The 14,097-nt window shown below is 38.3% G+C and overlaps 1 protein-coding gene across 3 annotated transcripts in view; it reads left to right on the top strand.

Moving 5' to 3' along the window:
• Positions 1-4,096: 4,096 nt before the first annotated feature.
• The window catches only part of bcas3 (BCAS3 microtubule associated cell migration factor), a 365,279-nt gene continuing 355,278 nt past the window's right edge, over positions 4,097-14,097 (top strand). For 2 of the 3 annotated variants that reach the window (XM_087841496.1, XM_087841502.1), the window contains exons 1-5: positions 4,130-4,212; positions 7,731-7,823; positions 8,716-8,770; positions 9,049-9,124; positions 9,312-9,418. In XM_087841496.1, the coding sequence (XP_087697622.1) occupies positions 7,753-7,823; positions 8,716-8,770; positions 9,049-9,124; positions 9,312-9,418 (309 nt within the window). In that variant the 5' untranslated portion in view covers positions 4,130-4,212; positions 7,731-7,752. Of the gene's footprint in view, positions 4,213-7,730; positions 7,824-8,715; positions 8,771-9,048; positions 9,125-9,311; positions 9,419-14,097 lie in introns of all 3 variants that reach the window. The other variant, XM_087841488.1, reaches the window with a different exon arrangement.

Here is a 14,097-nt window from a genome sequence, read left to right as displayed (position 1 = left end):
GCAGTCTCAAATGGAGTTCAGTCCACTACTGCCACCTGTGGCCAAGTGCCATGACCCCCTACTAGATTAACTTGTGACACATCTGCAGTAGAGGCTGAGGGGCTCCACTTACACCTGGAGCATTCAAACCTACCTGCAAACATGTTGAAAGGTGCAATGTGGATTGTGGATTGCACAACATTTGTAGTCGCCTTCTGCACAGGGGAAGTCCACGCACACTGTGTACAGCCCTGTGTACAGTCCCAGCAACACTCCAGCACATCTTGGTTGGTTGTAGGACTAGACTTACTCAGGGCAGATACACATAGAGACACAATCAGGTCCTCGGGTGTCTAGCCGAGAAAGCTGAGTGCAAGAGAAAATCCATTGACGCTCAACCTTTTGCGAACCAAGAGAAGTGTCAGTTTTCATCAGCATTTGTCCCGGAGGGGGACAAGCCGAGGACTAGCCCTTCCACCCTGGACCTGGGCCCGCTGAAGGTCGCCAGGGATTGGACTTGGATCAGAGGCTAATCTTTTCCACAGAGATCATAACAACTACTCTGCGACCAGACCTCGTCCTTTGGGCTTACTGCTAAAAACTTGCCACTGAGCTGAAATCTGTGGGAAATCTTTTTGTAGCCTAAGCCTGCTTTAAATTTCTCAATAACTTTATCCCTGACCTGTCTGGTGTCTAAATCCAATCGAGAATCTGTGGCAAGATCTGAAAACTGCTGTTCACAAACGCTGTCCATCTAATCTGACTGAGCTGGAGCTGTTTTGCAAAGAAGAATGGGCAAAGATTTCAGTCTGCAGATGTGCAAAGCTGGTAGAGACAGACCCTAAAAGACTGGCAGCTGTAATTGCAGCAAAAGGTGGTTCTACAAAGTATTGACTCAGGGGGCTGAATAATTACGCACACCCCACTTTTCAGTTATTTATTTGTAAAAAATGTTTGGAATCATGTATGATATTCGTACCACTTCTCACGTGTTCACCACTTTGTGTTGGTCTTTCACCTGGAATTCCAATAAAATTGATTCATGTTTGTGGCTGTAATGTGACAAAATGTGGAAAAGTTCCAGGGGGCCGAATACTTTTGCAAGCCACTGTATATAACAGTGATGTACTGTTAGTTGCTAATTGTGAGAGGGAAGGATTCTTTTTCAAACCATTTATTAAAAAATATAATAATGTTCTTCCTAATATTATTATTCTTCCTGTTAACAACAACAGCAACAACAACAACAACAACAATAATAATAATAATAATAATAGATTAATATTAACAAAATAAAACACAATGAAATTATTGGCAAGTTGTACATAAATGATCAAACTCAATAATAAATATTTGGCTGAAAATGTTTCCCATCAGTGTTATATGGATCAATATTGTTTAAGGCAGAGGGCACTTTAAATACTTTAGATTCAGTTAGCTGTCCACCATCAGATTTCTACAAAATGATACATATGTATCATTTGTGCATGTCAGGACCACATACCTTTGGAAAAAAAGATTTTTTTTTTTTTTACAAGTCTATTATATAGACCCACCACATGTCTTTTAGATCCAATCCCTTCTTCACTCTTTAAAACACTTTATGGATCTTTTGAAGCTGAGCTTTTATGCATGATGAATTGCTCTCTTCAGTTGGGTGTCTTCCCTGCTGCCTTTAAAACGGCGGTGGTGAGGCCCCTTCTGAAGAAGAGCAATTTGGATTGTAATGATTTTAATAACTACAGACCTGTATCCAACTTACCATTTTTAAGTAAAATTTTAGAAAAACTTGTTTTTACTCAGATTAATGACTTTTTGAGTGATGGACAGATCCTGGAGATATTCCAGTCTGGATTTAGGGTGAACCACAGCACAGAGACTGCTCTCCTAAAGGTTTTAAATGATCTTAGATGTAACTGGGACTCCCAAAACTCTCAGTCCTGGTGCTACTGGATCTAAGCGCAGCCTTTGATACAGTAGACCACGCTATTCTTTTAAACTGACTGAAACACATGGTGGGCCTCTCTGGTGCTGTACACAACTGGTTCACTTCCTATCTCTCAGACAGAACTTTTATGGTGAGTATGGATACATGCTCCTCTAAGATCCATAAAATGACATGTGGTGTGCCTCAAGGGTCGGTTTTAGGCCCTGTACTTTTTAATTTGTATATGCTCCCTCTCGGCGGTGTCATCAGGAGACAGAGTGAACTTCCACAGTTACGCTGATGACACTCAGCTGTACATTTCCATGTCTCCTGATGACACCAGACCAATGGATGCCCTTTTTAACTGTATTTTAGATATAAGATCTTGGATGGCAGAAAACTTTTTACAGCTTAACCAGGACAAAACTGAAGTTTAATCGTCGGTCCTGAGGCTCAGAGAGAGAAACTCTTGTCTAAATTACAGGCATTTTCACTATGTCCTTCGCTACAAGTGAAAAACCTGGGTGTTATTTTTGACTCTGAGCTTGGTTTTATCCCACATATTAAACATGTAACCAAAATTGGATTTTATCATCTAAAAAATATAGCCAGAGTCCGCTCTATTCTCTCTCGGGCCAACACAGAGATGTTGATGCATGCTTTTATTACCAGTCGCATTGATTACTGTAATGCCCTGCTCTCTGGTCTTCCTAAAAAGAATATTTCAACTTTACAACTTTTACAAAACTCTGCAGCTCGTGTGCTGACGAAGACGAGAGGGCGGGCCCAGATTACACCGGTTTTAGAATCGCTGCACTGGCTCCCCGTGTGTTTCAGGATCGATTTTAAAGTTCTTTTATTGGTTTTTAAATGTCTTAATGGTCTTGGGCCTTCTTATCTCTCAGATCTGCTTTTACCATATGAACCCTCGCGGACCTTGAGGTCCTCTGGTACTGGCCTTTTGATTGTCCCTAAAGTCAGGACACATACTCACGGAGAGGCAGCTTTTCAGTGGTATGGTCCTCGTCTGTGGAACAGCCTGCCGGAGGAGCTCAGGGCCGCAGAGAACGTACATGTTTTTAAGAACAGGCTCAAGACCCACCTTTTTAATTTAGCTTTTACTTAACGTTTATTTATTTTACGCTTATTTATTCTATCCTGTTATTCTATTGTTAATTTAGGTTTTACCTAATATTTATTGATTTTATTCTTATTCATTTTTTAATCTTCTTACTCTATTTATATTTATATTTATATTGTATCCCGTTCTTATTTATTTTATCTTTTTACCCAGTATATACTCTTATTAGGTCATATCTCCAGTGTTTCCTCAGAGGGCGCTCTCTGCACCGGGGCTGTGATCGACCGTGGCCGCTGGGGCTCTGGGGGTCCTCTCAGCCTGGCTGGGGGGCTTCTTTGCCTCCCTCCTGCTGTGTGCCCAGCCTGGAGGCTGCGGTCTGTGACCGGCTTCCGGTGCAGACGGCTCCCCATGATAGTGTTTCCTCACTTGGCTCATGGGTACCCAGTCCAATTTTACTTTTTAAGTGTGCGCGCGTGTGTGTGTGTGTGTGTGTGTGTGTGTGGGGTGGGGTGGGGGGGGGGGGGTGGGGGGGGAAAGGGGGGGCTGCTTTTAACCATGTAAAGCACTTTGTGCTACATTCTTTTTTTGTATGAAAAGTGCTTTATAAATAAAGATTGATTGATTGATTGATTGATATTAAATATAACAATAATAAATAAAATCACATCTCCATATTGACATGATATATACAAAGTAAATAACAATTAAAGCCACAAAACCTATGTTGTTATCACAATAAACAAACGGGGATTTCTCTAAGCGTGTTGATCATAATCACTGATCGTCTGGTCTAATTTGTAGCTTTGTTTAAAATTGTGCAAAGCTTGTTTCTGAAACTTCAGTACAATTCGTGCCCAACTACTTCAAATTATTTAGTGTTTCACGAAGCATTACTTTTCACTAGACTATCACTAGTCCTAAGTATTTTGATTGCTTAACTACAGACACTTCAAGTCTCTTATTGTGATGTAAATTAAAGACACTTGGAGGTTAACAATGACTATTAAGTTGTAAAAGCTTTATTTGTAATGCGACGTAATCGTTGTGTCCGCCTTTGCTGTTGTTTGATTGGTTTGACGAGAACGTATCCGTGATCTGATTGGCTTTCAATGACACAACACAGTTCCGCAAATCTAGTCTGTTTGTGTTTTGACTGTTTTTTGCAGAGAGCTTCAGAGCACCACGAAGTGTATACACAAGGAGACTGTCAGCGTTCAGCTCCTCGGTTCGTAACTATAGCTGCTAGCTATAAAACATAATGCTTTATTGAAACATGACAAATGTATCTCCAGCTGTTGGGTTTTAACTCTATTCTTCTAACACTATAAGGGACTTTTATCAGCTAATGCTAGCTAGCTATGTTAGCCGTATGTTATCTAGTGAGATAACTTTCGCGTTAGCCAATGGCTGTGTTGTGTTCCCTTGACAGCTGTTACAATTGTCACCCGAATGGGTCCGCTAGCTGCTAGTGGTACTAGCTCGCAGAATAAGAGTTTCGTGTATGTAACGGAGGCTAGGAATGTCAAGCTTCTCAGGCATGTTGTTTACTGTATGTAGCTTTGTCTCTACCGCCACACAAGCTTTTGCCCTGTGTGATTATAACGGTTTTCGAGTGGTCTTATTAGCCCCGGTAGTTGCTTGGGAATGCTTTCAAAGACAAAACAAGGATAACTGAATGTGGTTTACTAAGTGGCTAAATGCATAAAGACCCTGTGTCATTAGTTTATTGGGATGCTTCATTTCGCCAAGCCAGTTTTTGTTAGTGTCGAGGCACTGGTATTACCATGTGTAGTATACATAGCTTGCAGTCTAAATAAATTGTCAGACCTAGAATGTATTTGTCTTACTAGGGGCATAGCAAACAGCTGCTTCAGTATTATCGTGGCATATAGCTGCCCCCGGCTCTCTGGTTCAAATTCATGGTGGCAGCTGTATCCATTGGCCCCATGTCCAGCTCCTCAGATCCTGTTGGTGCTCAGAGGTTAGCTTTGAAATATAATTCCACAGCTGGAATTATATAATCACAGAATATAATTCTGTGGAATAATTCCACAGCTTGCTTAGGATGTGTGGAAGAGTGTGTGTCCTATTGTTTTACCAGCTGATTTGGACTATCCATGGGAATTCATGGTAGGATCTATAAATGTTAGCTGTCTTATAAAGACCATGTTATACCTTTTGCCGAAGTGTACAAGGTATAAGACAACACCTTAAAATCCTCATACTTCTGTTCTGTAAGTTTACTGTCAGATCTTACTGTCTGTGCTCTCCCAGAAGCTCAGATTTTGCAACAACCCCATTTATTTTATAGGTGTTTTTATCTTAGATTCACTGATTACAGGTTTTTTAACTAATATGTCTGTGATGCTTGGTGTATTTACTTTAGTCGCACTGAATTTCTGCTTTCAGTGCTGGATTTTCCAACTACCCTTTTGAAAGAATTTGTTTTTTTATTGTTATAACAGCTGAAGCCTGTTTTAGTTTTCTGTGTGAACAAAATGCGGTAATTTTGCAAAACATGCCATAAAACTATTGCCACTAAAGGTAGCAGTACCAGGAATTTATTCCACTGCAAAATTAAGACTGTTTTAAACTCCGCATGTCAGCGTCTCTCCACACACCACAAAAAAAAAAAAAGGTTTGAGGTCATCAATTTTTTTATATGTTGGAAGCACAAAAGAGCACCCTTTTAATTTCTAGTCTTGACCACAGAGAGAGACATACTGTGACGGTATTGTTGTTTGTGAGAAACCTCTTTGTGCAACTGATGGTTAAAAAAATGGCTAAAATAAAACATTTCTATTCATTCTGATTTTTTGTAATATACATGGAACGGTCGATTTGAGTAGTAAACCAGTGCGATTTTAGGCACTATATGCTCACAAATAACATTTGTTTTCTGAGGTTATTTAAACATATTGCGATATATAGCGTATGGTGATGTAGCCAAAAAATATTGCGATATTAGATTCTTTTCATATCGCACAGCCCTACCTCCTGGTAGGACATGTGGAACACCTTACCTAGAAGGTGACAGCTTTAGCCTTTGTTGGTGATGACAGTTTCAAGACACCTCCTGTCTGGAGAAACTTGCATTGCTCAAGTGTGATTTTGGCATTTAGACAGTCTTCAAATTCCAAAGGTTCCTTGGACCTCATCTATGAACTCTCAGCTTCTTTCCATAGATTTGGATTCAGATTCAGGTCTGGGCATTCTAGCAGCTTTATTTCTTTCTCTGAAACCAATTGAGAGTTTCCTTGACTGTGTGTTTGGGATCATTGTCTTTCTTAAACTTTCACCCTTATTTTATCTTCATCATCCTGGTCAATGGCTGCAGAATTTTATCAAGAATGTCTTGGCACATTTTTCCATTCATCCTTACTTCAGTTGTATGAATCGTGCCAGTGATGTATGCTTAAAAACAGCTGCACCTCCAGTTTCAAGACACCTCCTGTCTGGAGAAACTTGCATTGCTCAAGTGTGATTTTGGCATTTAGACAGTCTTCAAATTCATGTGTTTTTTCATGTGTTTTTTCATGTGTTCAAAACTTGAAAAACAATGTGTTTTCACATTATCACACTAATTTATGAACAACTATAGTTTGATTTCTTTGCATGTATGGATTGGATGGGTTGTTAACAACATCTTGTAAGAATTTCATGTCAATAGCACCTTTGAAATTGGTGACGGGTTCAATACTTATTTTACCCGCTCTATGTCCAGATACTAGTTTACCATTAACTTGTTGTAGTATATGAGCTGGTATACTTACTATATCAACTCATATACTACTTCCTCTCTGTGTTAAGTCCCAGGGATGCATGTCTACATTAGCCCGGGTGGTCTTAGAAACTCTTGCAGTGTCATTTGTTCATCAATAGGGGTTCTCTGCAGTCAATACTGCTTTGAAAAGATATTGGAGGGTGTGGTATGCCTTTATCTCCTTGAATCATAAGCTGACAGTAAAAAGTGGTTCTTGTCTATATGACAATTCAAGTTTGAATTTAGCAGAAAAATAGCTTGGTTGGTGATGTTGCCTAACAACAAGAATGTTTACAGTTTAAGCCATGTAATTTCCCTCCACCATAATGTGTCGCATGTATAAAAATAATGATCATAATTAAAAAGCTTTAATCTTGAAAATAAAATGGTTTGGTACTGAATGAGTGGCGCAATGATCATCAACTTTTAAACTATTTATAACACCTGCATGAAATGTAATGCATAAATAATACAACAAAATGCTGTGCTCAGTTCCAAACCAAATGCAACAGGAAACAGGAAAAACACTGTTGATGTTTTTGATCCTAATAAAGTATAGTTTTAGAAAACACTCATTTCTGGTTGGGGAAATTTCACCCAAATATTGTAGACATTTAAAATGACATTTGCATGATTCACTGTCTTTTTATTGTTTTGGTAGGATAAATAAGCCCAGTGCCTTTTGGCTATGGTTTCATTATTGTTGTTACTAGACTTTGTTGTTCTGATCTTTGTAATTTGAAAATACTTTTTGAACTAAGCAAAGAAGCAAAAAACTAACCTTGGATATTTATTTAGGAATCAATATTCTACAATCGACATTCTGCTGGACTTTACCATCTAGATTAAAAACCTAAATCTACTTCCTCTTTTCTGACATTGTAACTGCTTATTTCATGTCAGTGTATACATTCAACATTCAGTTTGTTTGTCAGGTCAGGTTAGTCCAGCTTGCTAAATGTCTCTTTTTATCTTTTCAGAATATCAAACCAAAAGGACAAAATGGCCTCGGACTCTCCGCGCAGACCGAGTCGTTGTGCTGGAGGGGTTTTGGTGCGAGCGCAAGCTGCTACGTAAGGACACATCTTTGTCATCTATGAGGAAACGCATGCACTGTATTTCTAAATACCAAGGATAAGAAATAGTGTACTTGATGAAATTGGATGTTCGATGATTCATGTGATCTCATGAATTGAGCCTCCTTTAAGTGTTTTTACACAGTAGTGTACAAAATCTTAAGCCACCCCTCATTACTTGATATTTTGCTATTAAAATGGATGCAGCGATCTATTGAAACATGTGCAAACATATATGGCGCAAACAAACTTTGTACAATTCTCACAAGCTTGATAGTCAATATTTGGTATGAGCACTTTTATTTAAGGATATTCCAAAGCTCTTCTTTGTTCACTCACTCCTTTTGTTTCATTTTCTGACAAGATGATCCAACATTACTTCAATTATTTTGAGGTCCAGACAAGATTTGCTACACCACTGGTCAAATGCAGTTCCAAACTATGGAACTATGTTTTACAGATGACTGTGATACACAGTTCTTTGCCTTTAACATATCAAGAATTTAAAATTTGGATTATTCACTCAGTAGTTGATTTAACTAACACATCTGTGTTGCTGTTGATTTTTGGTCCAGTTTTTGTGTAATCTGGCATACTTCAGCCTTTTCCATTTTTTCAAGGACACACTCCACATCATGCTGAGATCATGTTTTCAGCTCAAAGCTCTTTGGAAAAACACTGAAAGACCCAGAGAAAGACAGGCGAACTACTGCTCAAGAACACTTCAAAAATTACAAAAAAGTCCAGCTCTTTGAAAGCAAAATGTAAAGAAATGAGGGGCTATTCTTGACTGTGCATCCATTTGATACTTACTTTTGCTTATGCATTAATGTTAGGGGGTAATTCCAATGCATTCTGCACATTTGTTATGAGCTTTTTGTTTTTACAGGGAGCAGTCTTACATGGAGAGTGTTGTGACCTTTCTGCAGGATGTAGTACCTCAGGTAACTTTCCTCTGAATAGACAACAACATTATTAGCAATTAACATACAACATTGAAAAACCACACTGAAAACAAATGCTAAATATTTTCACAGCCTGTCCCTAATTTTATCAGTTTCATTGATACTCGATGTACATTGATTAGAAACCAGAAAGGCAACAGGGAGGGCCTGGTTGAAAATGCAAATGCAAATATAGTGTTGCAGATAGGCCTTGCATCCTTTAGTATTATTCCTCAGTGTTGTTCATGTTTTTGCTGCGTCTGTTTTTCTTTCTACAGGCGTATACTGGGGCTCCACCCACTGATGAGAAAGAGAAAATCATTTGGGTTCGATTTGAGAAAGCTGACATTAATGGTATGAACTCATGACTCAGATACTGAAAAGCTGTAGTCATCCTCTGTGTATACACTGATCTACTAATTTAAAACTTTAAAAAGTCTATAATACATTATGCCTTTGCAACAATGTATTGTAACAGTGTTACAAGTTTTAACTTTACTGTTATTTACTATTGCTCATTACACATTTTCTGTTTGCAAAGACACTGCACGCAACCCAGAGTTTATGGAGATGCACAGTGGCACTACTGACCCTCCACTCTGCCTCATGATTGGCTATACTGATGGAATGCAGATCTGGAGCGTATCTGTAAGTTGCATCTAATTGGTCCTTTTTTTTCTGCCTTAACTTTTCATAGCTGTGATCACTTCAGTTTGTTTTCAGTGTAAGCATCAGTTAGTTCACTGGTGAGCAAGTATTTTAAACCTTTCTAAAGAAAGTGAAGCTTTTCAAATTACAAAGTGTCGATAACTCATCTATAAATATGTCTGTGTGATTTTCTGCGACTCATTAGTGATACTCCTTTTTTGAGAGTGTCATCAACCAATATTTCCAATCTGAAAGATTAAAATAAACACAGCTTTTACTATGTCAGCAGTCAACATTTGTTAAGCTTGTGCAGTTGGAGGAAATAAACTGTGCACTTACTGGGCTCAGAACTCAAATGTTGGCTACGAACATTTGCTACTCTTGGACCTGACTAAAAAATGCATATTAATTTGTAACTTGCTATAGCCAAAATACTTGCTGGCAATTCATTGAATGAAATGCTAGCTCGTTAAAATTTAAGTACCAATGGTGTCCATGTATTCTACTGTAATGTGCTGTCATGATAGCTGTGTTGGAAAACGTTTCTTTTTTTCCCACAGTGTTTGCTAGTGGTTATCTAGTAATTAGTTATTAGTTATCTTGCTAATTGAATTAATTGAAATTCTCAAGAAAATGTTTTGAATATTTTATATCTTTATGGTTGAAAAAATAATGAAACTGTACACAACTATAGTCACATTGAAATGCACACAAGAAGCAAGAATGAAATAAAATCACTCAAGTAGGTTCGAAGATATTAAGAAGTAATATTGCAAATGAAGCTTACTAAAATAAAGTTAAACAACTAAATATGTTCTTATGAATCCCTGTGGCTAACCTGGATCTAACCTAATCATCACTTCATGCTTTAAAGTCAAGAATGTGTTGCAGTGTAGGTCCGTGTCCACTAGCCGGCGATGTTGACCATGTTATCAGTTCTTTGATACAGATAGATGCACTTCTTACAGCTCGTATCATGTCTGAGTACTACGTTAGGCATGTCCACCTTTTTGTGAGTAAAGGCTACGGAGAAAATGAAAAAAAGAGTAGAAACTCACACAGCAACCACATCTTCACGGGGAAGTGTGGCCACTCTTTGCAGTACAGAATAGATTCAACACCTAATGCTCCTTTTAATGTTGTTCTTTCAGTGCCTGTGTTTATCACAGGTTTAAAAAGCCTGGCACTGACCGAGTCTTTTTAACGGTGTGGGAATCAGTCCATTACAGCTGTTAGCTACTGCTAAAACTCTCCTACATGTCCATCAAAATTCATGTAATCACATTATCATGATATGTATCAAGACTGTACAAACCTATGTTTGTTTTTAAAGCAACAAAATTTACTTTCATAGCTAGATGATATAAAAATACACATGGTACTGACACATAAGACTAGTGAGGAAATTGTGATTGTGCAGTTCAGTTAATGAAGGATACATAATTGCAATATTAAGCAAGTACTAATCATAATAATATGACTTTAACCATCTTAACTATTATCAAATAATATTATTAATATTATGATTTAAAAAATTAATGAGTATATTAATTAATGATGTTTTAAGTAAAATGTAGTTGGTTCTATTGTGTGTCCAGGATAATTTATAAATGTATTGTGAATGATACCTGCAGTTCTGCCACACTGCAATGTCATGTTGAATGTAGCCACAAGGTGGAGACCTATTGATAGGCTGCCATGTTATGACATGCTACTGACAAGATATGGATTAATGTGACCTCTGTTATCTGTAGGACGGCTCTGTAATAATTATCTGTGGCAAAATGAGTCAAAGTAAAATGTTGTTTAAGGCAAAAGTGTTCTGTTTGGCTCGTATTTCTTTTTACATAATGTTGGTGAAAAAGTAGTTCCTGTCTTCAAATATGTTGGTAACTTGGACAGTGTTAAACCTCGTAGAGCCCTCACCCAGCAGAGTGGGCAAGTAATTTAGTCTTTATAAAAAACGACTTCTTCAAAGTCAGACTTGGAAAATCATTAGAAGATTTTGTCAGCTTTGTAACTTAACAAATTATCCACAACACTGCGAAGGCTTCGCTCACCGAGTATCGCCTTTCATGTGGAGGCTGTCACAGAAATATGCAAACTTCACATACATCCTGTGAGATCTAAACACACCGAAGTCCTTAATCAGTCTCTTTATAAACATCCACAGGCCACGGCTAAAAAGACACACTCTTACTTTATTCATGATCCCACACGTTGACCAGAATGATGTGGCGAATCTCGTGTTGTGAGCAGACTTTCTGTTGCATTGTGGAGGAAAGGATTACAGCTGTTTTAGCAATGCTACACACACCCGGTAAAATAGCCTTCTCCGCCTTTCTGTTGCAACTGACACCGATTCTGCAGCAGGCCGGCCTGTTATTACACACTTTCCTTTCCTATTGTTTTCCTTTTAAGTTTTCAGAGTTTCCAGGATGTTTATGGGTTATGTATTTTTCACAGGCTTTTTAAGTAAGCACCTAAGGTGCCTTGCTTTCTGGCTTTTGAGTGGCCGTGAAGTGTTTGTGACAGTTGCTAAGCCAACACCCTCTGTAATGGCTCACCAGAGTACGAACACACATTTACACACATGCTTTCACAGACTCACGAGGCGGGGACTCTGACTGGTTGTATGGATACTGACAGAGGTGTTCAGGTGATGTAGATTACCGTCACCTCTCACTGGAGAGGTGTCACCGAGCACTGTGTGATAAGAGGCAGACTGTCATAGACTAATTGTCTGCGATTGTGTTGATGAAATGCTAAAGTAAAATGCCTGAGTGTGAGTCGATGTGTCGAGGAGTTGGAGCCATCTTACCTCTCCTTTATAATTCAGAAATATTAATCCATGGATGGACATGGGGAGTTTTTGTAATCCAGACACTGATATGCAAGTTACACAGAAGGAGAGAGCTAATACAATCTGTTTAATCTGCCATAGCTGTGCAGGGTTATTTATGTTTAATCAGTTTGAATTTATGTGCCTTCCCAAGGCTAATCATTGTCCGCTAATCCTGTTTATTAGAGCCTACTAAAATAGCATTTATTTCTAACACTAAAATTCAAGTGTTAATCTTCATTTGAAAACTCTAGGCTCTGATATAGGTGTGCTTATTTTTTTTCCCTCCACAAACTCAAACCATGAACATATTTCATAAATAACTAAACATTTGTTATGTGTAGTTATTTATTTGTTCAATTACTCTCTGCTTTGATGATTGTGTTTGTGGTGTTCCACACACGAGGGAAGTCGCAGAGTGGACAAACTATGCAACATCAGCACTCATCTCTCCCTTTATGGGCATTGTAAATGCTGACACTGATAGATAAGCAACCGATAATATTGGCCTGTTTTAAACTGTCTCCCCCTCCCCAGTGACTATATAATATGTAAATCTACAGTAAAAAAACCCCAACAACTTTATTTTAAAATACATAGCACATCGTGGTGGGACTCTCAGATTGTTGCACATGAGCACTGAAGCAAAGTGCTTTCCTCCACAAGTCTCATTCACCCACCCATACTTAAGCGCATTTAAACATACACCCTCACACCCCTATGGATGCATCAAATGCAACGGCTCCCAGACTCTGGAACTCACTCCCTTTGAGTTTGACATCTGTGGACTCAGTCATGTCTTTTAAAAAGCAGTTAAAAACCTATCTGTTTAAACTCGCTTTTGGTTGATTTTGTTTTGTTTTAGATTTTAATGTCTGTTTTCTGCCTCTGTAAAGCACTTTGTGATTTTATCTTGAAAGGTGCTATATAAATAAAATTTTATTTATTTATTTAACTTAAAGTTCAGTTGCAATCCACTGACCTTCCAACTAGAGATCACCCACTCACCATCTGGAGCACAGCCACCCCGATTTTAAATCAGTTTTGACAGCTGAAAATGTTAAAAGCATACCGAGCATACATACAGAAATATTCACAAGGACTTCCGAATGGAAAAGTGGTGTGTAACGGAGACCAGGAGTTCCATTACCCTTACCTGTATTTTTATTCGCTTGAGGATTTGTATTTTAAAACCAACATAAAAAAGAAATATATGTATAGTTTGGTGATTCTTTATCAGGTTTGACGTTTCAGTTAGTGTTTAAGTGACTGTTTGTGGACAGTGAAGGGACAGAGGGGGACTGGCCATCCTACCGGTGTCACGAAAAAGAACCTGAGCTGGAGCTGTTCACAATTTATCGTTTGCTTTGGTAAACCTAAATTCCTTGCACATGTATTTGTGTGTTAGTAAGTGTCTTAGCTGTAGGCACCTTTTCCTGGTTGCTTCCTTTGCAAGATGTGAAAGAGTAAAAGCAGCTCAGTCACCTGCTTATGAGCTCCTGGAGTAAACCAATGGGCCAGGTGGGGGGAGTTTTGGTTAAGGTGTTTCTAATTGATATATAATTGATTGACGTGTATATGTTATTGAATTATTTATAGGACTTTGTATGAATAGAAATATGTCTTCCGTGTGTTGTATTGTGGTTTGATATTTGCTTATGTGGACGTTTGTTTTCTCGTTTGGTTTGCTAACCCCAGACTTGGGTAATTCCCGATGTTCACCTGAATGGGTATAAAAGGAAGCCAGTTTAGAGTGGTTGGTTTTTGGTTTGTGTTGTTGTGTAACCAATAATTCAATTCAATTCAATTCAATTCAATTTTATTTATATAGCGCCAA

Source organism: Neolamprologus brichardi, chromosome 1, assembly GCF_056152115.1.
Source record: "Neolamprologus brichardi isolate AB-2024 chromosome 1, ASM5615211v1, whole genome shotgun sequence".
Lineage (NCBI taxonomy): Eukaryota > Metazoa > Chordata > Actinopteri > Cichliformes > Cichlidae > Neolamprologus > Neolamprologus brichardi.
Note: the sequence above shows the minus strand (reverse complement) of the source record. Positions and strands in the feature narration are given on the sequence as shown.